Source organism: Microplitis mediator, chromosome 11, assembly GCF_029852145.1.
Source record: "Microplitis mediator isolate UGA2020A chromosome 11, iyMicMedi2.1, whole genome shotgun sequence".
Taxonomy (NCBI): Eukaryota; Metazoa; Arthropoda; class Insecta; order Hymenoptera; family Braconidae; genus Microplitis; species Microplitis mediator.
In genome coordinates this window covers 3963027-3990846 of record NC_079979.1, presented here as the reverse complement: position 1 = coordinate 3990846, position 27820 = coordinate 3963027, and the positions used below count along the sequence as shown (strand labels likewise).

General features: G+C 28.5%; 1 protein-coding gene and 1 long non-coding RNA gene across 2 annotated transcripts; one reads left to right on the top strand and one right to left on the bottom strand.

The window, feature by feature from the left end:
* On the top strand, window positions 1–27061 carry LOC130677364 (exportin-2). The gene is made up of 10 exons (XM_057484108.1): window positions 1–230; window positions 506–651; window positions 4498–4836; window positions 9337–9705; window positions 14796–15279; window positions 17624–17822; window positions 17896–18156; window positions 21471–21866; window positions 24919–25394; window positions 26876–27061. The coding sequence occupies exons 1-10, from the start codon at window positions 146–148 to the stop codon at window positions 27016–27018; spliced, it is 2898 nt and encodes a 965-aa protein (XP_057340091.1). The 5' UTR covers window positions 1–145; the 3' UTR covers window positions 27019–27061.
* Window positions 16400–17707, bottom strand: LOC130677366 (uncharacterized). The gene is made up of 3 exons (XR_008991584.1): window positions 17572–17707; window positions 16896–16946; window positions 16400–16556 (listed from the first exon to the last, which is right to left on the bottom strand). It is a non-coding gene; the product is annotated as an uncharacterized LOC130677366 (long non-coding RNA).
* Window positions 27062–27820: the final 759 nt, after the last annotated feature.

Below are 27820 nucleotides of genomic sequence, written 5' to 3'. Positions count from 1 at the left end.
GCAAAATGCCGGCTTAATTTTACACAAATTACTCGTATTCGTATGTTTTATTATTTTATACTATTCTTGCATTAAAAACAAATTATTTAGATACACAAATTAGATTTAATTGAAATAAATACTCAATTATTATTAAATAATTAAAATGGAAATAGAAGAACGTAATATACTAACTTTAAGTAATTACTTAAAACAGACACTTAGTCCTGACGTAAATATTCGTCGTCCAGGTATGAGTAACCTCTAAATACTATATTTTAATGATTCTTTATATTTAAACGCAATTATATATTATAATTATAATTTTATTAATAGCATCAGTAAATAAAATACAATTTTTTTTCTTCCATAATTTTTTTTTATAGTAAAATTAAATTTAACGATAAATAATAGTGACAGTCACTAATAATATTAATAATTACTATAAAGTTTAATCTTAATGATTAGTTATGAATAATAAAAAAAAGTGACATCGTTAATAATGAAAATTTTATTTTTTTTTAAGCTGAAAAATTTTTAGAATCAATAGAAACAAATCAAAATTATCCAGCTTTACTGTTACATTTGATTGGTAAACAAGATTATGATTCAACAATACGAGTTGCTGGTGCTGTTGCATTTAAAAATTACATAAAACGTAATTGGAAAGTTGTAAGTATTGCATTTTATTTTTATACACAAATACTCAGTAGCATTCGAAATATTTATGGTGCTAAAAGTATGGTACTAAAGTTGTAAGGTAAAGGGCCCAGTTTCTGACCTTTTTAGAGTGCAGGTTGGGGCTATACTAGGGCGTTTAAAAAAAAACAAGAATTTTTTTTTTTCTCGGAACCAGACTCAAAAGTTTCGTTTAGATGCCAAAATAGGCCTCTGAAAATATGAGCCCTTAATATTAATATTAAGGTAGTCCGCATTGCACTTTTTGATTTTCCATAAGAATAACACAGGAAAAAAAAATTTTTTTTCTTCTGATTTTTGAAACTAATGAACCGTAAATTACATTGTAATGTCCATCACATATTTTTGTAGGGAATTGAACGCTCTACAAAAAAAGTCTCTTATCATTTTTTGATAAATTCGTCTGCACGAAAGTTATTGGAGCTGGAAGTCAAATCTACAGAAAATTTCGAGATCTTTTTACTTTTCCAGCAAAACTATCAGACTTATCAAAAAATGTCATAGGACTTTTTTTTGTAGACAACTTTATTCCCTACAAATTATTTTCAATAAAGTTAATTCAAATTCCGCATTGTTTTCTAGTTATTTTCATTTTAACGTTAAGTTCTCAAAATCGATTAGAAAACTATTATTTTTATGAGCTTGGCATTAAAATGAAAATAACTAGAAAACAATGCGGAATTTGAATTAACTTTATTGAAAATAATTTGTAGGGAATAAAGTTGTCTACAAAAAAAGTCCTATGACATTTTTTGATAAGTCTGATAGTTTTGCTGGAAAAGTAAAAAGATCTTGAAATTTTCTGTAGATTTGACTTCCAGCTCCAATAACTTTCGTGCAGACGAATTTATCAAAAAATGATAAGAGACTTTTTTTGTAGAGCGTTCAATTCTCTACAAAAATATGTGATGGACATTACAATGTAATTTACGGTTCATTAGTTTCAAAAATCAGAAGAAAAAAAATTTTTTTTTCCTGTGTTCTCCTTATGGGAAATCAAAAAGTGCAATGCGGACTACCTTAATATTAATATTAAGGGCTCATATTTTCAGAGGCCTATTTTGGCATCTAAACAAAGCTTTTGAGTCTGGTTCCGAGAAAAAAAAAAATTCTTGTTTTTTTTGAAACGCCCTAGGCTATACTATAATAATTAATATTAGATTTAATTTATGAGAAAAATAATAATTCTATCTAGTTTATGATTTGTCAAATAAATTCATGCGCGTAAAATAATTATTTCAATTGAATTAACATTTTAAATTGACGTTATAAAAATTGACATTCAGAGACTTAGTTTCTGACCCTCGGAATTTCTTAGGTCAGTTTCAGAACCTCACAGTGGCCTAGTTTCTGACCCTCAAATTACATTAACCATGATTACGTTATGAAGTACTTACCAAGTTTTAATAAACTAAAACTATTATTTAGATAAATAAATTAAATATTTCTTATTGCAAAAACATAATTTTTCAACATTTAAAATATAAATAATTAAAGTCACTTTAGCTAGCGCCTGTTCTCATTATTTTTCATCGTAGCTCGTTGTCTTTTTGTTTGAACTCTTGAATAAAAAAATAATAAAAAAATTAATTTTGTCATAATAAAAATATTATTTAACTAAAAGAGTCATAACAATTTAAATACTATCGAAATTGACATTATTTTCACAATAATTTTATCACTCCAGGAATACGTACTTTCAAGATCTAATTATGATCTTTTATTTTTAAAAATGAATATTAAATGTTAATTAATTACTGTATTATGAATAATAGTAGGAAATAATTTAAGAAAATTATAAATATTGCTATTTTTACATTTTATAGACATGTAATCAAATAGACAACCTCGCTAGCAGTAAGTTATAATTTTAGGGTCAACAACTCCACCATACCTTTAAAATTGAGCCTAGTTATTGACCCTTAAATTTCAACAACAAAACTCATTTTAATATGTTTTATAAATGTATTAAAATAAATTTCAATTAAATATTGATCTTTGGCGATGTCATAAGTTGACGCCAACTTGAAGAAAACTTTTATTGTCAACTTGGCAACAAGTTGAGGCAGTAGATTGACGTCAATCTTACTAAGTTTTCTAAGGACTTAGTTCGGTCAAATACGCCCATAGATTAGAAAATTCTTTAAACTGACCACGCCCAATTATTTAAATCATTTTGACATTAAATTGCGGCAGTAAATTGACGCCAACTTTGCGATCAGAGTAAAAATTTTTTTATTTCAAATGTAAATTTTTTTTAAAGTCCTTGATAAATTGACTTAATCATGAAAAAATTTGGACTAGGCAATTTCAATCTCTTTGACGTCAAATTTCTGTCAACTTAAGATTTCCGAAATATTTACTTCTGACAACAACTGGAACTGAATGATACAAGTTAACTTACATAACGTCAACTTGCTGCCGCAATTTGAAGGCAAATTGGTACTGAAAATTGCCATCAACTTCTTCCAAAAGAAAATTTAAAGAGTAAAAGTTACTTTTAAATCGACAGCAAGTTGACATGTATCATGCGCTTCAAATATTTGACATTCAAGTTGCGGCAGTAAATTTACGTTAAATTAAGGTCAATTTGGCTATCAGGATTTCATCCCTGATAGCTACATTTTGCTCAGCAAGTTCTACAGTGAAACATTTTCGGCTAACTTAACAAGTTTCTGGCATGCCTTGGCTGAAAAATACTTGCGTGCAAGTTGATGCTAATCAACTGCCGTCTGAATGTAATTTGACAGAAAAACTTGCCGTCAATTTTAAGTTAAATTTTTAATCAACTTAACGTCATTGTTTGACAGTAACACTTGTAGTCAAATTGAATTCAAGTTACAGACAATTTGCTGTCAACTTAACCGTAACTGTTCGCTCTCCAACACTTTCCTTTAAATTGGCTTCAGAATACAGCAGTAGCTTAAATTTAACTTATGGTTAAGGCGGCTATCAAGGCAATTTAACGTACACTGACAGCCACTTTAACCACAAGCTAAGCTTTAAGCTACTGCTGTATTCTGAAGCCAACTTTAAGGAAAGTGTTGGAGAGCAAACAGTTACAGTAAATTGTCTGTAATTTGAATTCAATTTGACTACAAGTGTTACTGTCAAACAATGACGTTAAGTTAATTAAAAATTTTACTTCAAATTGACGGCAAGTTTTTCTGTCAAATTACATTCAGATGTCAGCAGTTGATTTGCATCAACTTGCACGCAAGTATTATCCAGCCAAGGCATGCCAGAAATTTGTTAAGTTAGCCGAAAATATTTCACTGTAGAACTCACCCTGATAGCCAAGTTGCCCGCAACTTGCCGACAATCTACTTCCGCAACCTGTCGCCAAGTTGGCCGCAAAAGTCAGCATTTCCATAAGTTGATGGCAACTTTCCGAGCAACTTGTCGACAACTTTCAGCTCGTGTAACTGTTGCCGACAACTTGGCTACAAGTTGCTCAGAAACTTGGTGACAGGTTGCGGCAGTAGATTGTCGGCAACAGTTACACAAGCTGAAAGTTGTCGTCAAGTTGGTCGCAACTCAGGTACACCAACTTTCTGATCAGAAACTCTGGGTATCAGGGTTTGCTGAGCAAAGTGTGGCTATCAGGGTGAACTCAACTGGTTATCGGGGTGATCATTTTCTACTCAATCAACAGACAGTAATTTTTAGTTAGAGTTAAAATTTCAAAAATAGTATCAAAACTCTAATCGATAGCTTTTGTTTTTTTTATTCTCTATAAAAACACCATGGAAATTTAAGTCATAAATCAATTTATTTGATTCATAATTAAATACTTAATTTTTAAATTAATTATTACAGGAAGAAGACATGCCAGATCGAATACATGCAGCAGATCGTGATGCAATTAAAAAATTAATTGTAAATTTAATGTTACATTCGCCTGATTCAATACAAAAACAATTATCAGACGCCGTATCAATAATTGGACGTTATGATTTCCCGGACAAGTGGCCTGATTTAATTGATCAGATGGTGGAAAAATTTAATACTGGAGATTTTCATATTATCAATGGTGTACTTCATACAGCACATTCACTATTCAAACGTTATCGTTATGAATTTAAAAGTCAGAGTTTATGGACAGAAATTAAATTTGTTCTTGACAAATTTGCTAAGCCTCTCACTGATTTATTTCTCGTACGTATAAATTAACAATTTAATAGAAACTTATGGTCTGACCTCGAAATAGTTGATAAATTTAATAAACATATTCAATCAGTCGCCTGTTGATTCTTCTAAAAAAAATTTGATAGTAACATATCCTGTATTGGCTGTACGGGATCTAATCATAGGCCACCTAGGCATTAAAGCCTAGCAAAAGAGAAAAAAAAATATAACGGATTCATAGAGTTAATTAAAAGTCTTTTTGAAAATCATAAGAATTTAAGTTCATTAGAATTATTAACTATCATTAACGAGACGGCTAAAGTATATAAAAAAATCTGGGCGTCGGCTGGCCCGAAACTTCCTGCTATTTTCGAGCTCAAGGAGCTCGAAAATGCTATTACATGCGATTTTTTTTAGGTTTTCAAGCTCTAACAAGTTACGTTTTATGCTAAAGTTTAAAAATTTAAGAATCGAAAATCATTAATGAAGAAGCAGTTTTTTAATTTTTATTCCCGATTATTTATTTATTTATTTACTTATTACGCCAATCGGCACTATACATCATCTTAACATAGGTTAACTTTAATACAATGTACAATATATGAGATAATAGAGCTAGATTGCTATACAATATCGAATCTAACTGTTTGTGAAAGAAAATAAAGAAAATTGGTTGCTTGAAAGTTACTGTGTGTGAACAGCTAGTATTTTAGTAATCGTTCTCTAATAAAAGAGCGAAAATTCTGGTATGACCCTTGGAAGAAGTTGACATCACTATGCATTAGGGTGTTTCAAAAAAAAAAAACAATTTTTTTTTTTATGGTATCCAAAAATTGAAAGTATAACTAAAAATAAAAATTTTGGTACCATTCCGAGCTCTTAATAATGATATTAAGGTTTGTCTCAATCCATTTTTCTATTTTCCATTTAAATAACACGGGAAAAAAAATTTTTTTTTTTTAGAATTTTCCAGCTCATAAGCCAATCAACGGATTTTTATGCACAACAAATTTTTTTGTAGGAAATTGAACGCACTACAAAAAAAGTCTCTTATCATTTTTCGATAAATCCCACGGTTCAAAAGTTATTTAAGCTTCAAGTCAAACTTATAGTAAATTTTGAGATTTTTTTACTTTTCCGGCGAAACTATCAGTCTTATCAAAAAATGTCACATTAATTTTTTTGTAGATAATTTTATTCCTTACAAATGATTAAAAATAAAGTTTTTCGAAATTCTGCGTTGTTTTCAAGTTATTTCCATTTCAATGTCAAGCTCTTAAAAAAGTAGATTTCTGATTAATTTTAAGAGCTTGACATTGAAATGAAAATAAATTGAAGACAATGCGGAATTTCGAAAAATTTTATTCGTAATAATTTGTAATGAATAAAATTACCTACAAAAAAGTTTATATGACATTTTGTAATAAGACTGATAGTTTCGCCAGAAAGGGAAAAGATCTCAAAATTTACTATAAATTTGATTTGAAACTTAAATAACTTTTGAACAGTGGGATTTATCGAAAAATGATAAGAGACTTTTTTTGTAGAGCATTCAATTTTCTACACAAAGTTTCATTGCGCATATAAATCCGTTGAGTTGGTCTATAAGCTAGAAAATTCTAAAAAAAAAAAAATTTTTTCCTATGTTATTTAAATGAAAAATAGAAAAATGGATTGAGGCAAACCTTAATATTATTATTAAGAGCTCGGATTGGCACCAAAATTTTTATTTTCAGGTATACTTACAATTTTTGAATACCAAAAAAAAATTTGTTTTTTCTGAAACACCCTACTATGCATAGAGTTGACTAGATTGCATATCCTATTTTTAGGTCCATTTATCACATAGTTTTTGTTGAATTTGGTGGATTTTAGGATCCTGCACTGCCGAATATTCATTTCATTATGTTCAATAAAATAAATGTATTGAGGCAGAAATCAATGTCAGTGGAAAAAATCAAGATTTGAATGAGTTTTGACATGACGACAGTATGGAATTATTGTGAAAATTACCGATACTGTAGAAATTTTTAAAATACATCGAACAGAATTTACAAGGTGCATTGTAATTTTGACAAAGCAACAGATTAAATTTATACCAACTGCATACTAAATATTCTGATTTAACCTAATAAATTTTACTACGCAGTTGGTATAAATTTTATCTGTTGCTTTGTCAAAATTACAATGCACCTTGTAAATTCTGTTCGATGTATTTTAAAAATTTCTACAGTATCAGTAATTTGTACAATAATTCCATACTGTCCTTATGTTACTATGACTATACTTAGAAAAGTAGTGTTCTGATCGATTTCAGGAGCTTGACATTGAAATGAAAATAACTAGAAAACAATGCGGAATTTGAAAAAATTTTACTGATAATAATTTGTAGGAAATAAAATTGTCTACAAAAAAGATCCTACAATATTTTGTGATAAGTATGATATTTTTGCCGGAAAAGTAAAAAGATCTCGAAATTTACTACAACTTGACTTCGAACTTTTATAACTTTAAAACAGATGGATTGATCGAAAAATGATAAGAAACATTTTTTGTAGAGCGTTCAATTTCCTATAAAAATATGTATTAGTCAATTCGATCTATTGATTTGTTCACGAGTTAAAAATACTCAAAGTTAAAAAAAAAAATTTCCCGTGTTATTTAAATGGGAAATCGAATTTTTTGATGAACTAAGCCGCTATTGGACTTAAACCCTTCAGCCCAGCAGCATAATTTTTTATTTTCTTTATACTACCAGATTTTCTGGTATAGCAGTAGAAAAAAAAAATACAGCCTTAAAATGACACACCCTAATGACTATAGTAATTTTTCTATAAATTTTTGATGCAAAAAATACCGTAAAATTCTCTGCGTGTAAAAAAAAAGTTAGCTGACATTATATGATGATCGAAAGAGACTATAAAGAGGAAGAGTTGATATGATTTCAGACACATTTCAGTACATTATATTTTGATTCATCCGGAAAAATTAACATTAAATGTTATTTTTTTAACTTTTCAACGCCGATATATTTTGAACTAATTAACTGATTTTGACGTTTGAGGTGGCGATCGGCGCGTTTAATTGAATTCTAGAGCGGACTAGATTTTGAAGTCAATCGTTCAAGGCGTCTCTGAGAAATAAAAACAAACCGAAAAAAAGAATTGTTTTTTTCATAATTCGCAAATATTTTCGAGTCTACTTGATCAAATGATCTGAAATTTTCAGGAAACTTGATGGCCAACAAGCTCTTTCGATTGCCACCTTAACCATCCAAATCGATTCATTAGTTAAAAAGTTACAGACTTTACACACACACACGCACACACATACATACACTCGGACATCATTCTAAAAATAGTCAGAATAGGAGCTTCCTAGGACCTCAAAACATCGAGATCTGATGAAAACTCGATTTTTGAAAATCGGGGTGGAAACAATAGCTTTCCGATATATAATTTTTATATATTTTAATCATATATTGTTTTTTCATACGGACATATAATGTACTAAAATATATTCTAAATCATGCTAACTCTTTGTGCTTATAGTCTCTTTGGATCACTACGTACAGTAATGTAACTCGTTCTTTAGTTCAAATCATATTATCCACAAAAAATTAAAAAAACACCGTTTTTAATATTTTTTTCCGATATTTTGTATATTAACGCTCTGATTTGAGTCAAAACTAATTTCAATCTTTATTTTGATCACTTACATTGATTTCTGAGGGAATCCATTTATTTTATTGAATATAATAGAATAAAAATTAAAAAACACGTTTTTATTAATGGTTTCCGATTCATAAATTTATAAACTTTAACTTAAAACGTAACTTGTTATAACTTGAAATGCTCATAAAAAACAATCGTACGCAAGAGTATCTTTGAGCTCGAAAATATAATTACACTAATGTTTTCGAGCTCCTCCGAAGTTTTGGGGCTAGCCCGCAGGGCCAACCAATGAACAGATTTTTTTTTTTATCGTAATTATAAAATTTTATTTTATGAATTTATTTATATTTTTTATATAAATACATGTATTATTTATTTATGTACAAAATTTCTATTATGGATTATTTTCTTTTTTATATTCCTAAAATTTACATTATTAATTTTTTTTTATAAGAATCCCAAATTTTACATTACGGATTAATTTTTTTTGTTTTTTTAAATTAATATTCTCAATAAGTTAAATTACTCATTGAAAAAACAATTAATAATAGATTACTTTTCATTTACACCAACAAAAAGAATTTCTTGGCGCAAAAAATTTTTTCAAGTCCTAGAATTTTTGATTTCTATTTATAATGCAAAATTTTTCTTGCGCCAAGAAATTCTTTTGTTCTGTGTATTGTTTCTTTTTGCACTCCTGCCATATTTAAGTTTTCAAAAATAAGAATAAATTCATAAAATCTACTTTTTGTTTTACCGGCACAATAAAAATACACTTTTAGAATTAATAATTATATTTTTATTACTATGCAATACTATTATTATTATTAATGTAACTATCGTTATTATTATTTAGGCAACAATGAATTTAACAGATGTCCATGCAAATAATAACGAAGCACTTAAAGTGATTTATAATTCATTAACTATATTGTCAAAAGTATTTTATTCACTAAATTTTCAAGATTTACCAGAATTTTTCGAAGATAATATGGATCCATGGATGAGAAATTTCCATCGTTTATTAACAGTTAATGTACCAGCATTACAAACAGATGATGATGATGAACCTGGTGTTATTGAACAATTAAAATCACAAGTTTGTGATAATATTGTTTTGTACGCACAAAAATACGATGAAGAGTTCCAAAAATACGTCCCACAATTTTTGGATGCTATTTGGAAATTACTAAATACTACTGGGCAACAAGCGAAAAATGATACGGTAAATTATTTTATTTACATTTTTTTTATAATTCCTTAAGGGGGGGGGTAGAGTTTTAAAGGCGAAAAAATCACATTTTTGTGATTTTTTTCCCGCCGAGATGAGTCATATAATTTCATTAAACTTAATCACATATTATTGTACAACTTTTAAAGAATATCAGAAAAAATTTTCAACGAAAAATATTGATTAATAAGCCGGTGACGTTGGATCTCCGGAGGCGCCTCGAAAAAAAGTCGTTTTGCGGTGAACATCATAACTCGTTACCGGATCATCGGAAAAAAAAAAAATTGATATGCATTTTACAGTTGATGTATTTCTCGAGGTAACCACGAAGAGTTTTTTTTTTTCGATTTTTTGCAACACTTGGAAGTGAAAAACGCTATTTTAGCTCAAAAAATCACGGTTAATTTATTATTAAAAAATAGAAAAAAATGAAAAACAAAAAAAAACTCCTCGATGTTACCTGTTGATTTATGTGAAGAAGTAATGTTCAAATTTTCAAAAGGATCGGTTCAGTACATTTTGAGTTATGATGTTCACGGACTTTAAAAATAACGTTTTCGGGAAAATCCATTTGACGTTTTTTATTAGTGAAAATTTGAAATAAACTATCAATAAAAGAATATGAATTTTTATACTTATATTGAGTCATCAGTTTACATCCTTTGAAAGACACACAGTCGAAGAAAGGGATTCGGAAGAACAAAGAAAATTGCAGCTGATTTCTACTAAAAACCCTACCCCCCCCCCCCTTAATAACTTATCTGTAATAAGAAAATAGATCAACCAATAAATAAAGTTAATAATCATTGGTGCTGATTAGGGTGATTCGTTTTGAACGACTATTTGTTTTTTTCACTCCCACTTGAAAATATTGTTATAGACATTGAAAAAAAAATTCCCTGCAAGTTGCAGCCCTTAATTTTAATTTTAAGTACTTTATATTTGATTTTGAAGTTTTCCCATTTAAAATACATAGGAAAGTTGGGATTTTTTTTTTAACTCTCTATAACTCAGCCGCATTTCAAGTTATCGGGTCGCCGTTTGCGGCATTTTGTAGTTAATTTAATACTCTTCAAAAGTATCCGTAATAATTTTACTCGGACTCTAATTGTTTTTTCTGTATTCGTTCTGAAAATAAATTTTTTAATAATAATTTTGGTTATTAGTTGATATTAACTAAATAACGAAATTTACAGAAAAAGTGCAGATAACGATTTTTTAGGAAATTTTATTCGCTACAGAAAGGTCCTCTTAGTTAAGTGGCTCAAGTTCTCCGTTCACGTAATATAGGGATTTTAGTAATTTTGTAAATAAAATATATGTCAAAAATTTTTCCGAAGTTCATCAATTTGACCCCTTCTGATTTTAATGACTGGATCAAATTAATGAAAGGAAAATTATTTACTGATTTAAAATTGAAATGAAATAACATTTGGTGGAATTTTTTGACAAATATTTTATTTACAAAATTACTAAAATCCCTGTATCACGTGAACGAAGAACTTAAGCCACTTAACTAAGAGGACCTTTTTTGTAGCGAATAAAATTTCCTAAAAAATCGTTATCTGCACTTTTTCTGTAAATTTCGTTATTTAGTTAATATCAACTAATAACCAAAATTATTATTAAAAAATTTATTTTCAGAACGAATACAGAAAAAACAATTAGAGTCCGAGTAAAATTATTACGGATACTTTTGAAGAGTATTAAATTAACTACAAAATGCCGCAAACGGCGACCCGATAACTTGAAATGCGGCTGAGTTATAGAGAGTTAAAAAAAAAATCCCAACTTTCCTATGTATTTTAAATGGGAAAACTTCAAAATCAAATATAAAGTACTCAAAGTTAAAATTAAGGGCTGAAACTTGCAGGGAATTTTTTTTTCCATGTCTGTAACAATATTTTCAAGTGGGAGTGAAAAAAAAAAATAGTCGTTCAAAACGAATCGCTCTAGTGCTGATACATAACAGATTGCAGTAATCGGCACTAACGATATTTTTGCTATTGATTTATATAATTATTACCGATTATTACTAAAATAATATTGATAAATTTTTTGAATTATAATCTACATTATTAAGAGAATAAGGAAAATTTTGTTCCCGCCATATCTATATGATAGAATTAGTTAATGTTCCCGACTAGAATTTTTTATAAGGGCCTGATGAGGTCCTTATCGGGTTAACCTTATTTCAAATAAGGTCCCGATCAGGGTATCCTGACGAGGATCCTGATATGGATGTAACGCTTAAGACCCATGAGGTCCTTATCGGGATTGCCTTATCAGGACCTTACCAGGATATCCTCATCACGTCCTTATCAGGATTGCCTTATCAGGTCCTTACCATGAGATCCTCATCAAATCCTTATCAGGATTACCTTATTAGTAATTATTTTTAAAAAAATATTTAATTGCAAAAAAAAAAATAAGAGAATTTTAATTCGATCGAGAACGTTATCTATTGTATTGAGAGCATTAATTAGAGGGAGTAAACATATTTATTATTGATGAAAAAATCCCGATAACTGCTGAGCTCGAACCTGCGTCCTTTCGAATCAAAGTCCTCGATGCTATCCACTGGGCTGACATACACAAGTGATCTTGAAAGTGTAAATATAATATTCATTATGATGTCAAAGAAAAACTAATGAAGAGGTAAAAAATCTGTGCTACAATGATTGACGTGATTTTTATATAATATTCTTTTGTACTTTTTTCAATTTTTAGCCTGTAAATGAAATATTTAAAGGGATGGGATAACTTTTTTTTGAATAAAGATATCCAGATAAGGTCCTGATCAGGAACTCGTCAGGTTAACCCGATGACAAATAACTTTTTTTTGAATAAGGATATCCTGACCTATCCTAGGCTTCGCCTCGGCCAACAATTACATGTGATCTGAGACATTTCTTACTTTACTTCCCTCGGTGTGTAATATACTATTTTTTGAATAAGGATATCCTGACGAGGTCCTGATCTGGAACTCGTCAGGTTGACCCGATGGCAAATAACTTTTTTTTGAATAAGAATATCCTGACGAGGCCCTGATCAGGAACTCATCAGGTTGACCCGATAGCAAATAACTTTTTTTCGGATAGGGATATCCTGACGAGGTCCTGACAAGGAACTTGTCAGGTTTGTCCTAATAAGGCAAACCTTATATTAACCTGATAAGGTCCTTATGGTACTTCAGGCAAATCAGGAAGAAATTCTAGTCGGGTTATTGAAATTGGTATCTTTAGATAGGTATTGACTTGAATTTGTACCCTTTCATAGTTTAAACTCTTTTTAATTGCCAAGTATTGAGATAAATAGATTTATCTATATCATTCGAATTACATTTAAATTACGCGAAAAAAAAGATCGTATTTATTTTCTTTAAATAAATTAATACTTTAATTATTCTGTCACTAAATATGACTGAAGGTCACTGAATTTATAGCTATATTATTTATATCGCGTTACTTATTCCAAAATAACAGATTTTTATACTCCTTTTTGGATTTAGGAAGCTTCTCAAAGCCAAAAAAGTGTACATAAAAAAAAAAAGGATTCATTGACACAAAAAATCTTTACTCGCCTAAAGAAAATTTTTACTTACCCCAAGAAATTTTTTGCATTGTGAATTGAAAACCAAAATTTATTTAAAACTAGAAAAAATTACTTACTGCAAGTAATTATTTCTTGACCAAAGAAATCTTTTCTCGCCCCAAGACAATTTTTGTATTTAATTCATAATGCATAAAATTTTTTGCGGCAAGAAATCTTTTTTTTCTGAGTATTTTATAAATTTAGTAGTGATATTTGGGCAGCCACGTAGTGACTGCAGGTTGCTCGTTTCTTTAAATTTTAATTGAACAACAAAAGCTATTTTGATTTTTTATTAAATTGCCAATGATAAGTAATTTGCAATAAAATATTCCTAAAAATTTCGATAATTAGTAACTAGAAAATAAATTTTATTAATTATATGGATATTTGATAAAAAATATTTCCTCTCCAAAAAATAAGTATTCAAAACTAGCAGGATTTTAAACAAACGAAATGCGCGGACTAAAAGTTATTTTTTCAAGTCGTTTAATTATAATCAATTTTTTAAATTATAGTTTTTAAAATTTTTAATTATAAAATATTTGATAACTTGAACATACACTGATAGAAAATTTATATTGACTCAAGAAATATTTTCTTGAGCCAAGAATTTATTTCTAAAGAAAACCAATTGTCTTGCTTCAAGAAATTCTTGTCTTGATTTAGATTTTCTTGGCTCTATAGATTTTGTATCTTCGATAGATAACTCTCGTGTCTTGATCCGAAACTATATTATCTTCAATCGATACTATCGAATTCTTCAAGCAAGACCACTTGTCTTCAACTAAAAATGTCGTATTATTATTTTAAGAACTTTAAATTTTTGGTTCAAGTAATAATTCCTTGATAGAAGATGTTTTTAAAGTAATGAAAAAAAAATTTTTTTAAAAATAAATTTCTACTTTAACATATCTGAAGTAAATGAATGTAGTCCTAAAAAATCACTTTAAAACTTTTTATTTTTAAAATAAAAAAAAAAGTTTTTTTTCAAGCTGAGTAAATTGATATCTTGATTTAAAAACCGCGCCATTCTCGAAACGAGTCAGTAATGTGTTAAACCTAGATTTTGCCTATCTTAATCCAAGAGCAAGAAATTCTTGAACGAAATATGTCAGAATTTTGTTTCAAAACAAAAAAGGCTTCGTCGAAAAATCAAATTCTCAAACAAAGAATTTTTTTTCTCTATCCGAGAATTTCAATTTTTTGGTTCAAGGACTTATTTCTTGAATTAAAACAATTAAAAATTTTGAAACAAGAACCACATTTTGAAGAAAAAATTTTTCTTGAATCAAGATAGTTTTTCTATCAGTGTAAAAAAAAAAACCGTTCAGAAAGCACCCTCAGTGCTTTCGCGCTTGAGGTGTGCAATACTGTTTTTCATTAATAAATTAATATAATAATTTAATATGTCAGTTATAGTAAAAAAAAAAAAACCAAATGCCAAAAAATTTTTATTTCTCTAATTTCTAATTAGTTTATATTATTTGCAGGTAATATCTAATTCATTGCAATTTCTTGTAACTGTTGCCGATCGTGCTCATTACCGTACTCTCTTCGAAGATCCTGAAACACTTCGCAATATCTGTACAAACTTAATAACTCCAAACATTGAATTCCGTGAATCAGACAATGAATTATTTGAAGACAATCCCGAAGAATATATTCGTCGTGATGTTGAAGGAAGTGACGTCGATACAAGACGTCGTGCTGCTTGTGATTTAGTTAAAGTACTTGCCAAATATTTTGGCGCTAAAGTTATGGACATTTTCGGCGTTTATGTTATGCAAAGATTAGAAGAGTATGCCATAAAACCAGTTGAAAATTGGCGTAAAAAAGATGCTGTCATATATTTGGTTACCAGTTCTGCGAGTAAAGGCCAAACACAAAAACATGGTGTCACTCAGAGTAATGAATTCGTGCCGATTCCTCAGTTTGCAAGTCAGCATATTTTAACAGAACTAGCCAAACCTAATGGTAATAATTGTTTTTTTTTTATTTCTAATAGCTGATATTTTATTAGCTAACCACACTGGGAGAAAAAACTTTATGTTTTTAAGAAAAAATGCTTGATTTAGGTATTTTAGTTACCCAAATATTAACAAGCAATTATTTTCTTTAATCAAGTAAAATAATTACTTTATTCAAGTATTTTTTTTACTTAAGGGGGGGGGGGGGTAGCGATTTAAAGGTGAAAAAAAAGCATATTTTTGTGATTTTTTTCCCGGCGAGATGAGTAATATAATTTCATTAAACTTAATCACATATTATTGTACAACTTTTAAAGAATATCAGAAAAAATTTTCAACGAAAAATATTGATTAATAAGCTGGTGACGTTGAATCTCCGGAGGCGCCTCGAAAAAAAGTCGTTTTGCGGTGAACATTATAACTCGTTACCGGATCATCGGAAAAAAAAAAATTGATATGCATTTTAAAGTTGACGTATTTCTCGAGGTAACCACGAAGAGTTTTTTTTTTTTTTTTTTTTATTTTTTGCAGCACTTGGAAGTGAAAAACGCGATTTTAGCTCAAAAAATCGCGATTAATTTGTTATTAAAAAATAGAAAAAAATGAAAAACAAAAAAAAACTCTTCGTAGTTACCTGTTGATTTATGTGAAGAAGTAATGTTCAAATTTTCAAAGGGATCGGTTCAGTACATTTTGAGTTATGATGTTCACGGACTTTAAAAATAACGTTTTCGGGAAAATCCATTTAAAGTTTTTTATTCGTGAAAATTTGAAATAAACTATCAATCAAAGAATATGAATTTTTATACTTATATTGAGTCATCAGTTTACATCCTTTGAAAGACACACAGCCGGAGATAGGGATTCGGAAGAACAAAGAAAATTGCAGCTGATTTCTACTAGGGGTATGTAGGGGCAGGTCGGGCAGGTATAAGAATCAGATATACCGACCGGTCATTTGAAACGCCATAATTCCGTTAGTTTTACTCGGATTGATTTAAAATTTGTACACAATATTCTTGACATATTGTTCATTCAGAAAAAAAAAAATTTTTTAAATAATTTAAAAACCCTACCCCCCCCCCCTTAATACTAAGAAAAAAATTTGTTTTTGTCGAGAAAATTTTATTAGTCATGCTTCTTTTTTCTAATATTGATCAGAATAGTTTTTTACCTTAACAAACATTTTTTTTTATAAATAAAATTATTATTATTATCACTTGAAGTTGGTGCCTAAAAAAAAAGTGCATGGATGGCCCGGGTGATTTTGACTCTTGCGGACATCTGAAATCACAAATTCTTAATTAGTCTTAATCTATAGATATGTCATTCTGGTTAGAACAATTATGAAATTTTATCAACGAAAAACAAAATGGCGAACAAAATGAAAAAAAAGTCATTTCTTCTCGCACAAAAACGGTTGTAAAATGGAAAGTTAGGGGTGAAAAAAATTAATTCTAGTTCCGACGAAAACTACAAGTGTGTAGAATAACCAGTTTAAGTTTCAGACCAATAGGTTGAATAGAAAAAAAGTTATGACCCGAGCTGACCGTAAAAATGCTGTTTTCGAAAAACGCGTTCAAAGTTTCAGCAACAGACTTTCATAAATAAACTCTTACTTACATTAATCGTCAATGTCTGGAGCGTATAAGATACCTTAATCCTCTTGCCTATCTATAGGCATAAAAAATAAAAAAAATTTTGAGATTAGACAATTAATTTTTTTGAATCACTGACAGGCAAAAGTCTTTTGATTAACCCTTAAAATTTTTGATCACTTTGTCGTATTTTCATCGTAGGTAAAATACACTTATCCAAAAAATTAAAGGAACAAAAAAATTTTATAAATTTTTTAGTGATTTTTGGAAGGCTGTATTTTCGTGAAAAATGATCGTATCGAAAAAACAAAAAAAGCAAAGAAAAAAACAAAAATCACTAAAAAATTTACAAAATTTTTTTGTTCCTTTAATTTTTTGGATAAGTGTATTTTAGAAAAAAAATAAAAATATGTATTACAGGCGACTAGTAAGAAAATTTGACCGTGTGTAGTTTTTTTTAAATCCCATGATTATACAATTATCGAAATCAATAAGCATGTGGATTAATTATAAGACTTTTCTTACTAAACTAAGGCTTTAATAAACAATTAAATTAAAACAGTATTCAATAAATTTAGTAATGATAATTATCGATTAATCGAGCAGTCACGTAATTGTAGGTTGCTTGTATCTTATTAAATTATTTAATTTTAAATGTAAACCACAGTTATAACGGCGTCCGCAGTAATACCCAAACTTACCCTAAATGAAACAAAATGAAATCAAAAGTAAAAAATTGATTATTGATTGCAGTTAATGAATTGCCAGTTATTAAAGCGAGTTCAATTAAATTTATAATGACATTCCGTTCAATTTTACCCCGTGAAATTGTTGTCAGTTGTCTTCCGGATATTATTAGACATTTAGGAGCATCAAGTATCGTTGTGCATACTTACGCAGCGTGTGCAATTGATAAAATATTGTCACTCAAAAATCCTGATCATTCGTCACTGTAAGTTTTATTATTGTAATTATTATAATTAAATAAATAATCAAAATTAATTAATAAATACTATTTATTACAGAGTTAAAGTTGAAGAAGTACTGCCATTAGCGTCAAATTTATTGAATGGATTATTTAATATTTTGTCAATGCCAAATTCAGATGAAAATGAATACGCGATGAAAGCAATAATGCGTAGCTTTGGTGTTTTGAAAGACAATATATTACCTTATCTTGGTGAATTACTACCAAAATTGACTGAGAAATTGACAATTGTTGCGGGTAATCCAAGTCGTCCTAATTTCAATCACTTTTTATTTGAAACTCTCAGTTTATCTATAAGGTAACAATTTTTATTTATTTTCAACTTCCGGATCCTACATATAAGTTATTAAATACAAGTTTTGAGGAATACCCAAGTCAAAAAACAAATTCTTGTTTAGTCCTCAAAAGTCTCAATTCCTTTGATGTTTTAATTGGCGCCCAGAAAGTAACTCTAAGGTAAAAGCACCAATTATTGACACTATAAGAGACAAGATTGTAATTCCATTTTTTTAAACATATTAACGATTAATATAATTGAATTTTAATTTTAACATTCTTATTTAGTCTTTTAACTAAACAAATTCATATTTTTTTATAATAATAAATTACATTTACTAATTAATTTAAAGCGATAAAATAAGTTACCCGGATACACCAATTATTGACAGGTTAAAAACCCGACTGATCTAACTATTGACATGCTGTTGCTCCAATTATTGACACCCTTAATGCGCATACGTCACTGATCTGTTGAACTTTATATTTACTTTTTGAAAATGAGGTTAATTTTTAATTTAATTAAATAAATATTTATTTTATAATATTTTTCAATCACCTTTATTTTAAATACGAAACTAATAAAAATGTTTTTTAATTAAATAAAAATCAATTAATCATTTTTTTTATAACAATTTAATATTATACATATGACAGCGTGGGTTCTCGAATATTATGGTTTAAGTTTTTAATGGATTTATGTTTGAAAAAAAAACACGTTATGGTGCTGTGTACTGACCTGTCAATATGAGATACAACTTCAATATTATGTACTAATTATTGACATCCACTATTTTAAAATTAAAAAGCATATAATTTACTGTAAATAGATGATATTGTTAATTTTTTATATTTTATTTATTTATAAAAAAAAAGTTGATGTGATTAGATGGAAAAAATACTTGAAAATCATCATTTCAAAATACTGCTTTTCTAACCGCAATAGTTAAGAAAATTGACGCTCACAAGCTGTTTCGATAGACTCGAATGAATTTTATTTTTTTTTATTAATGAATATTTAATATTTTTCACTAACAATAATTTTTTTTCGATTTCTTAAATTATACAGATTGTTTAAAAATGCATACGATCATTATTAATATAGTAGGTAATTAAATATGTTCTAAAATAGGATAGGGCGTCAATAATTGGACCCCCGTCAATAATTAATGCTTTTACCTTAGTACTAAAAATCCTCACTGATAACTATGGATGTAAATGCGAATAATTTATCGATTTTAAATTATAATTAAGTCCTCAAAATCCTCAACGAATTAAAAGTTATATTCCGAATTTTGAAAATTTTAGATAAGAAAAGAGAAGCGAGAGAATACTTCGAATGAGACTTTTGAGATTCAAATGCGGATAAAAGTATTCCTTCATATTTTGAGTCTTTTGAGGCTCTAATCTAGGTTATGTTATTCCAGTTTAGTCCTCAAAGTGGTAAAGTTGGTCATAACTACTACTTTGAGGACTAAACTAAGATAACTTTCTATACTGTTGTCAATCTTCAAATTCTAAATTGATCCTCTAAAACCTCATTGAGAACTTTGAGACTTAAATCCGAATTTGTCACTTCTTCAATTTCTGATCATATTTTTAGATTATATCTCGTAAAATCTCAATACTATGTTACGAAATTGTACTATCTATCAATATTTTTACGTTCCAACTTTATTTTTTAAAAATATCGACTTCGAACTGGATTGAACTCGCGTTCTTTGAGTTACGAAACGTGTTTGCTATTCACTAGGCTAACATAGTTCCGAAATATTAGCAAATAGAATTTTAACTTTAAATACTATGGAAACCGGTGTAGAGGCCTCTTTATTCTCCATGATTTGGACAGCCAACCGGGGGTATTTTAAAACTAAAATTTCAAAAGACTGATTTTCTTGAACTGAGTTTTTACTACTCTTCATTTAAGTCAGTAATACTATTGGAACAATAGTTTGAAGTTCTCTAAAGAAAATTATACTCGAGTCGAGAATTAACCCTTCGTCACCCGCATCACTTTTTCATTCTTCGTCACTTGCGCGGTGAGCGCTGCGCCGCCGTGTTAAATCAAGCGCGCTGTTGCCACTTTTTTCAGATTGCTAAATCTATATAAAAAATAATCTAAATGAAATTTTTTTTAGTAATTAATTTATCGAAATTAAAAAATAAAAGATAGATTTCCCATTTTGTTTTTAATTTTTTTTATTAGGAATTACTCCGTTTCAATTAAAATTAAATCTTTTTTAACAACAATTTTATTAAAAAATCGCTTGCTCATAAAATTATTACTCAAATGTATTTAAATAAATTATTTATTGTTGATATTATTATTATTATTATTATTGTTAATATTATTAATTCTATAACTATTAATAATGCTTCTATTGTTACTAGAATTTTTTCATTATTTTAACTCAAAATTAATTAAAAACAAAATAAAATTCAATTACCTGTTGTGGTTGTAACCTCGAAATTCTTCTTGAATATTATACACAAATTACATATAATATAAATATATATTTATAAATATAATAATTAATATTTAAATAACATATTTTTGTTTGTGACAAAATACTTATTACGCGTAGAATTATTCTTAATTATTAATAAAAAATGTATCTCCATTAAGAGAGAATACCTAAATGTCAAACCTAAATATTTATATATCTATATCGTACAAGAGAATATTACCACACACAAGTTGGCAGCAGCGCGCGGCGGACATTTACCGGTTACTAACTCGCACTGGGCGGCGTCGCGCCGCTTTTCAATTTCTTTCGCATGAAAATATTTTTTTTTAACAAAATAATTTATTTCTTAGGAGCGGCTAATGCTAGAAATTCTTTTAGAATGTCTAATTCAAGTATTCTAATTTTTTCGACGTCATCCGTCACCGTAATTATGAGAAAATCGCATAATTGTAAAAAAGGCGGCGCTGCGCTCATTGAGCGAGTGACGAAGGGTTAAAATTTCTCAATTGAGGAAATACTTCCTTGACCCAAGAATATATAAACTTTCAGAAAAAAAATGTTTTCGAACCAAGAAAATTTTTTTTTGATAATGATATTTTTGACTCGAATAAATTTTTCTTGATTCGTTATTTTTTTTAGTGTAAATTTAATGAACGTTTTTTTAAAATTAATTTCGCAGTAAAATATCTTTGTAAATATTAATTGTGCGTAAAAATGCTATTGGTTCTTTTTCTGTAAATCGTTAAATTCTCTGCAAAAAAAAGTTTTTATAATTTGCATAAATTCAATCGTTTCGTGAAAAAAAAGAAAAACCATAAAATATTACAGAAATGAATAATTAAAATTTACTTATTTTTTGTAATTATAGAATTGTTTGTAAGTCAAATATGGCTGCCATAGAATCATTTGAAGCTGTATTATTTCCAATATTTCAAGGAATACTTACTCAAGATATTCAAGAATTTATTCCATATGTTTTTCAAATACTTGCATTGTTACTGGAATTAAGAGCAGGCTCTGAAGTTCCTGAAAGTTACATGTCATTATTCCCCTGTCTTTTGGCACCGTCTTTGTTTGATCGTCAGGGAAATATACATCCATTAAATCGTTTACTGCAAGCTTACGTTAATTTAGGGGCACATCAAATAATTGCGCAGGATAAAACCAGTGGATTATTGGGAGTTTTCCAGAAATTAATTGCATCTAAAGCAAATGACAATGAGGGATTTTTGTTAATGCAAGCAATCATACAGCATTTTCCACCGTAAGTTGATCATTTTAAGAAAAAAAACATAACATTTATATCACCAATAAAATTATTTTGAGTCGTATTAAAAAAGTTAATAATACTAGCAGATTTTGGCAGAAATAATTTTCGGTATTGAATTTTATTATTTTGTAAAACGACTAATGCATTAATGGTATCTTATACATATTGTAGAATCGGTATTATACTCGCGTGTGCCAACACACGAAAATATAATACTCGATGTCACCAGATGTATACAATAATTTACGTAAAAAATGCACAAAGAAAAACGCTATGAAATGTCTGAAGTCAGCGACATATTCTTACGGAAAAAAACTAATGAACGCTATTGGAAATTCATTAGGGTCAATCAGTGTTTGTTAGTGATCATTAGTACTCCGACTAGTGAATTTTGCAACACTATTGAAAGTGATTAGTGTTAAATTAGATTTAGTAAAACAAGAAATAAAAAGTACTATAAAATTTTCACTATTCTCGTAAAATATTTTTCATGATATCAGCTTCGAAACTTAGAGTTTTAATGTCTCTACAGCCAGTCGAAACAAGCTCATTTCAAGCCGATACTGCAAACGACTGCTAGCGAATTCTTAATTCACAAATACCTGCATACAGCAGGCAGAAACATGCGTGTTTCTTCCCTTAGGAAAAAAACAATTGTTTCTGCCCAGCGTTATAGTGGTCCCAACAAAAGCTCCAGTTTCTTCCGCCACCACCATAATATTAGAATGGGCGCATGCGTCATTAAATGTGCGCATGTGCCAAACCAACATTTAAAGGGTGAGGGAAGAAACCGTGGTGGGAAAAAATCCCAAGCTTTCATCGGAACGACTATTGTTATTACTCTCATTTGTTTACTTGTCACTTTAGTTTACTCATTTTATTTTTTAAGTGACAGTTTTAATTAGCCAAATAAAATTAATAAAAAATGAGTAAAAATAATATTTTTGTCTTATTTATTATTTAATAAGTGACTGTAAATCACAAATTTCTCATACTCTAACAGTTCTCCGCATCATCGGCTTGAAATTAACTTGTTTTTTACTGGCTGTGGACTAGGGTGTTTCATAAAAAAAAAAACAATTTTTTTTTTATGGTATCCAAAAATTGAAAGTATAACAAAAAATAAAAATTTTGGTACCATTCCGAGCTCTTAATAATGATATTAAGGTTTGCCTCAATCCATTTTTCTATTTTCCATTTAAATAACACGGGAAAAAAATAATTTTTTTTTTAGAATTCTCCAGCTCATAAACCAATCAACGGATTTTCATGCACACCTAATTTTTTTGTAGGAAATTGAACGCTCTACAAAAAAAGTCTCTTATCATTTTTTGATAAATCCCACTGTTCAAAAGTTATTTAAGCTTCAAGTCAAATTTAAAGTAAATTTTGAGATTTTTTTACTTTTCCGGCGAAACTATCAGTCTTATCAAAAAATATCATAGAAACTTTTTTGTAGATAATTTTATTCCTTACAAATTATTACCAATAAAGTTTTTCGAAATTCTGCGTTGTTTTCAAGTTATTTCCATTTCAATGTCAAGCTCTTAAAAAAATAGATTCCTGATTAATTTTAAGAGCTTGACATTGAAATTAAAATAAATTGAAAACAATGCGGAATTTCGAAAAATTTTATTCATAATAATTTGTTAGGAATAAAATTACCTACAAAAAAGTTTCTATGACATTTTGTAATAAGACTGATAGTTTCGCCAAAAAGTAAAAAAATCTCCAAATTTACTATAAATTTGACTTGAAGCTTAAATAACTTTTGAACAGTGGGATTTATCAAAAAATTATAAGAGACATTTTTTGTAGAGCGTTCAATTTACTACAAAAAAATTTGTTGGGTATAAAAATCCGTTAATTGGTTTATGAGCTGGATAATTCTAAAAAAAAAAAATTTTTTTTTCCCGTGTTATTTAAATGGAAAATAGAAAAGTGGATTGAGGCAAACCTTAATATTATTATTAAGAGCTCAGATTGGCACCAAAATTTTTATTTTCAGGTATACTTTCAATTTTTGAATACCAAAAAAAAATTTGTTTTTTCTGAAACACCTTACTGTGGACACTAAATCGTGAAGTTCCGATACAGGTAATCATGAAAAATATAGTGTGTGACTCAGGAAAAAACACGATTTCAGACTGCGGGTGATGTCAGCCAACTTCACCCTAGTCTGAAATCGTCTTGTTTCATCCCTTGTCACACAACATAATATTTAATTAGTTAAATATTCAGTAATAAAAAAAAATAGTATTTTTTAAAATTCTAATATTTGAAAAATATTTAAAAAACATTGTCAAGTACTCAAACATTTACAGAAAAAAATAATTATTTTGAAATATTTGATATTTTTTTTAACACTTTTATTTTATTTAAACAGGAGATTGATCATTTTTGCTAATAAAGAATTCAATTGAATAATGTAAATATAGTTCTGAGTGCAGTTTTAATTTGCGTTCAAATTTTAATTTAAAATCTAAAAAGTAGTAATTAAAAAAAATGGTCATAATTAAACGATTTAAAAAAATAACTTTTAGCTCAGCGCATTTTGTTTGTTCAAAATTCTGCTAAACTTGAATACTTATTTTTGTAAAGAGAAAATATTTTTTTTAATTTACTAAATATTTGAATAACCAGTAGTATATTTTTTGCTGACTATCGAGTATCGACATAATTAATAAAATTTTTTTTTTAATTACTAACGATCTAAATGGTTAGGAATATTTTTATTGCAAATTACTTATTATTCAAACATTTCGTATTTATTTTCACACAATTAGAAAACGTATAAATATTTAAAATTTTTAATACTTTTGATAAATTTTTTATGAAATCAGTGATGTTCCTGAAGTGATTAGTTATTTCATAAATAATCAAAATGGTTTTTGTTATCGAATTTAAATTTTTAAAAAATTACAATTCAAAAAATTTATCAATATTATTTTGGTAATAATCGTACTCAATAAATATTTAAATCACTAGTGAAAATATCGTTAGTGCCGATTACTGCTTACTAATATATATTTTAATTTTTCCACAGTGAAACACTTCAACCATATGTAAAACAAATCTTTGTCTTACTATTTCAACGGTTGTCATCCAGCAAAACAACAAAATTTGTAAAAAATTTGATTGTTTTCTTTGCATACTACATAATTAAATACGGAGCAACAAATTTCATCCAAATAATTGACGATATTCAGCCTCAAATGTTTGGTATGGTCGTCGAACGTGTAATTATAGCCGACTTACAAAAAGTATCCGGTGATATCGAACGTAAAATAGCAGCCGTTGGTATTTCAAATATATTAACTGATTGTCCGGCAATGATTGAAAGTTCATATAATATTTTTTATCCAAAATTACTGGCAAGTTTGATCGAATTTTTTGAATTACCACAAGACAATACTGTTAATGGTGATGATTTTATACCAGAAGTTGACGATAATCCTGGTTATCAAGCTGCTTACAGTCAATTAATTTGTGCTAAAAATCCTAAGAAAGATCCATTGGAAGGTAGGCATTTTTTTTTTTTTTTAGTAATAGTTTAATTATTTTTTGCTGTTTGTGACTTAAAATAGTATTTTTAATAACTAGTGACATCGAGTATTATACTTGACTTCGGGTTTTGGGAACCCAAGCGTCAGCGACCGCTACCAACCAAACGAGAGTATTATACTCGATGTCGCTAGTTGTCTTCAACATTTTACACAATTAACAAGCAAGATTAAAACGCCATTGAATAGTCTACTTGCCCTACTACGAAACTTTGTGGCGAAAAATTGCCGTAGTCAAATAAAAAATTGGATAAAATAGAGAAAAATCTCGTTAATCTCCCGGTACAAAAACTCGGCAAAAAAAGGTGTAATTTTTTTGTTATTAACAAAAACGTTTTGCAAGTAAAGCCTCAGTCTACTTTAACGGAATACTGGATAAAGATTTTTCTCATGCAGTTAATGAAATGTACAAAATAAAATAATTCAATCTTCTATAAATCGTTTGATCACAAAGTTCATACGAAAATATTAATTAGTAATTATGAAAATAATTATTTAATTTAATCAACACAAAAAAATACTAGCCTAACAGCTGCTGTTTGTACCGATGTGGTCTGCGCATATCCATAGTGGGGAGAAGTTGCGCGCGTCGCCATGATTTATTTAAGATTCCAAGCGCGTGAATTATTTTATTTCAGGCAATTATTTATTTTAATACTATAAATTCAATTAATAAATGAGAAATTTTTATAACAATTGATAAAATTATTAATATATATTGTGCTTGGAATTTTAAATAAGTCATGGCGACGCGCGCAACTTCTCCTCACTATGGAGATGCGCAGACCACGTCGGTACAAACAGCAGCTGTTAGGCTAGTATTTTTTTGTGTTGATTAAATTAAATAATTATTTTCATAATTAATAATTAACATTTTCGTATAAACTTTGTGACCAAACGATTTATAAAAGATTGAATTATTTTATTTTGTACATTTCATTAACTGCATGAGAAAAATCTTTATCCAGTATTCCGTTAAAGTAGACTGAGGCTTTACTTGCAAAACGTTTTTGTTAAAAACAAAAAAAATTACACCTTTTTTTGCCGGGTTTTTGTACCGGAAGATTCACGAGATTTTTCTCTATTTTATTCAGTTTTTTATTTGACTACGGCAATTTTTCGCCACAAAGTTTTGTAGTAGGGCAAGTAGACTATGAATTCCTAAAGTCAGCGCCATGCAGTCGCAATTATCCGAAAAATTTGTCTTCATAAATATCAATGTGTTATTCATTTTGTTCAACTTATTTACTCAATTATAAAAAAAATAACTTAACTGTTTAATTATTTAATGCAAAATTGAATTAAGTATTTCTTGATTTGATGGAAATTAAAGTAATATTTATAATTTATTCCGCTTCTTTGTAGACTAACTGTCCAAGTTAATTGGATACGACTGTACAAAAGAAATATTAAAAATTTAACAAAATTATTTTGTTGCAGCAATTGTTGATGTACGATTACATTTAGTCCAAGGACTCAGTAAATTACAACCAGCACAATTGAACAATATATTACAACAACTTCCTCCAGCTAATGCAATGCATCTGAAAAATTATCTCCAATCTGCCGGCATCAATATTTAAATATTTAATTATTTTTCAATAATTAATTAAAATAAAAAATAAACAAATTTAGTTATTTATTATTTCTAATTTGTTGTTCATATAAATTATTTTCATCATTTTTTATCATTCGAATCGCCATTTTTCAACTGATCAAAATCGAATTTATAAAATTTAGTTAATTGCCATAAATAATTTTTTTTTTTAACTTCAAAAGTTATAATGATATTCAATAAATAAATTACGGTTTTTACTCTCATAAAAAAATAATTGTGTATTTATTAACATAATTTCTAAGCTATGGTAAGTGCAGGCGTTATTGCGGCTCGATGCGTCTTGGTAGCTTTCGTTGGTGTACTCGGCAGCAGAGGCGTGAGTGAGGCTACGAGTCCGCCACAAATTCAAAGGTTTTAGACCTCTAATCTTACTTTTTTTGAGTCTGGAGTAACTAGTTACTCCATGTGACCGCTAAGGGTTAAATAATATCATCATCAAAATTTTTGAAAAATCACTATTTCCGACGTTTGTTCCGGTGTTTCATATATTAACTCGTTGGTTCAATTCGAAGTTCATGTAATTCTTCCTATTGATTATGGCTATTAATTTCTGTTCAAAAACATTTAATTTATCAAGCACAATCGTGAGCAAAACTTGAAAAAACGATCACTATTGATGATTTTAAATTTTTCGAGTTCTCGGAGGTTAATACGAAATGCCACTGTTACTTCTAACATGCTAAATAAAGACAATTATCATGTCGCGTTACTAAAACCATAAGGGCGTATCTCAAAATATACGGCCTTTTGGTTCTGCAGAACCAAAA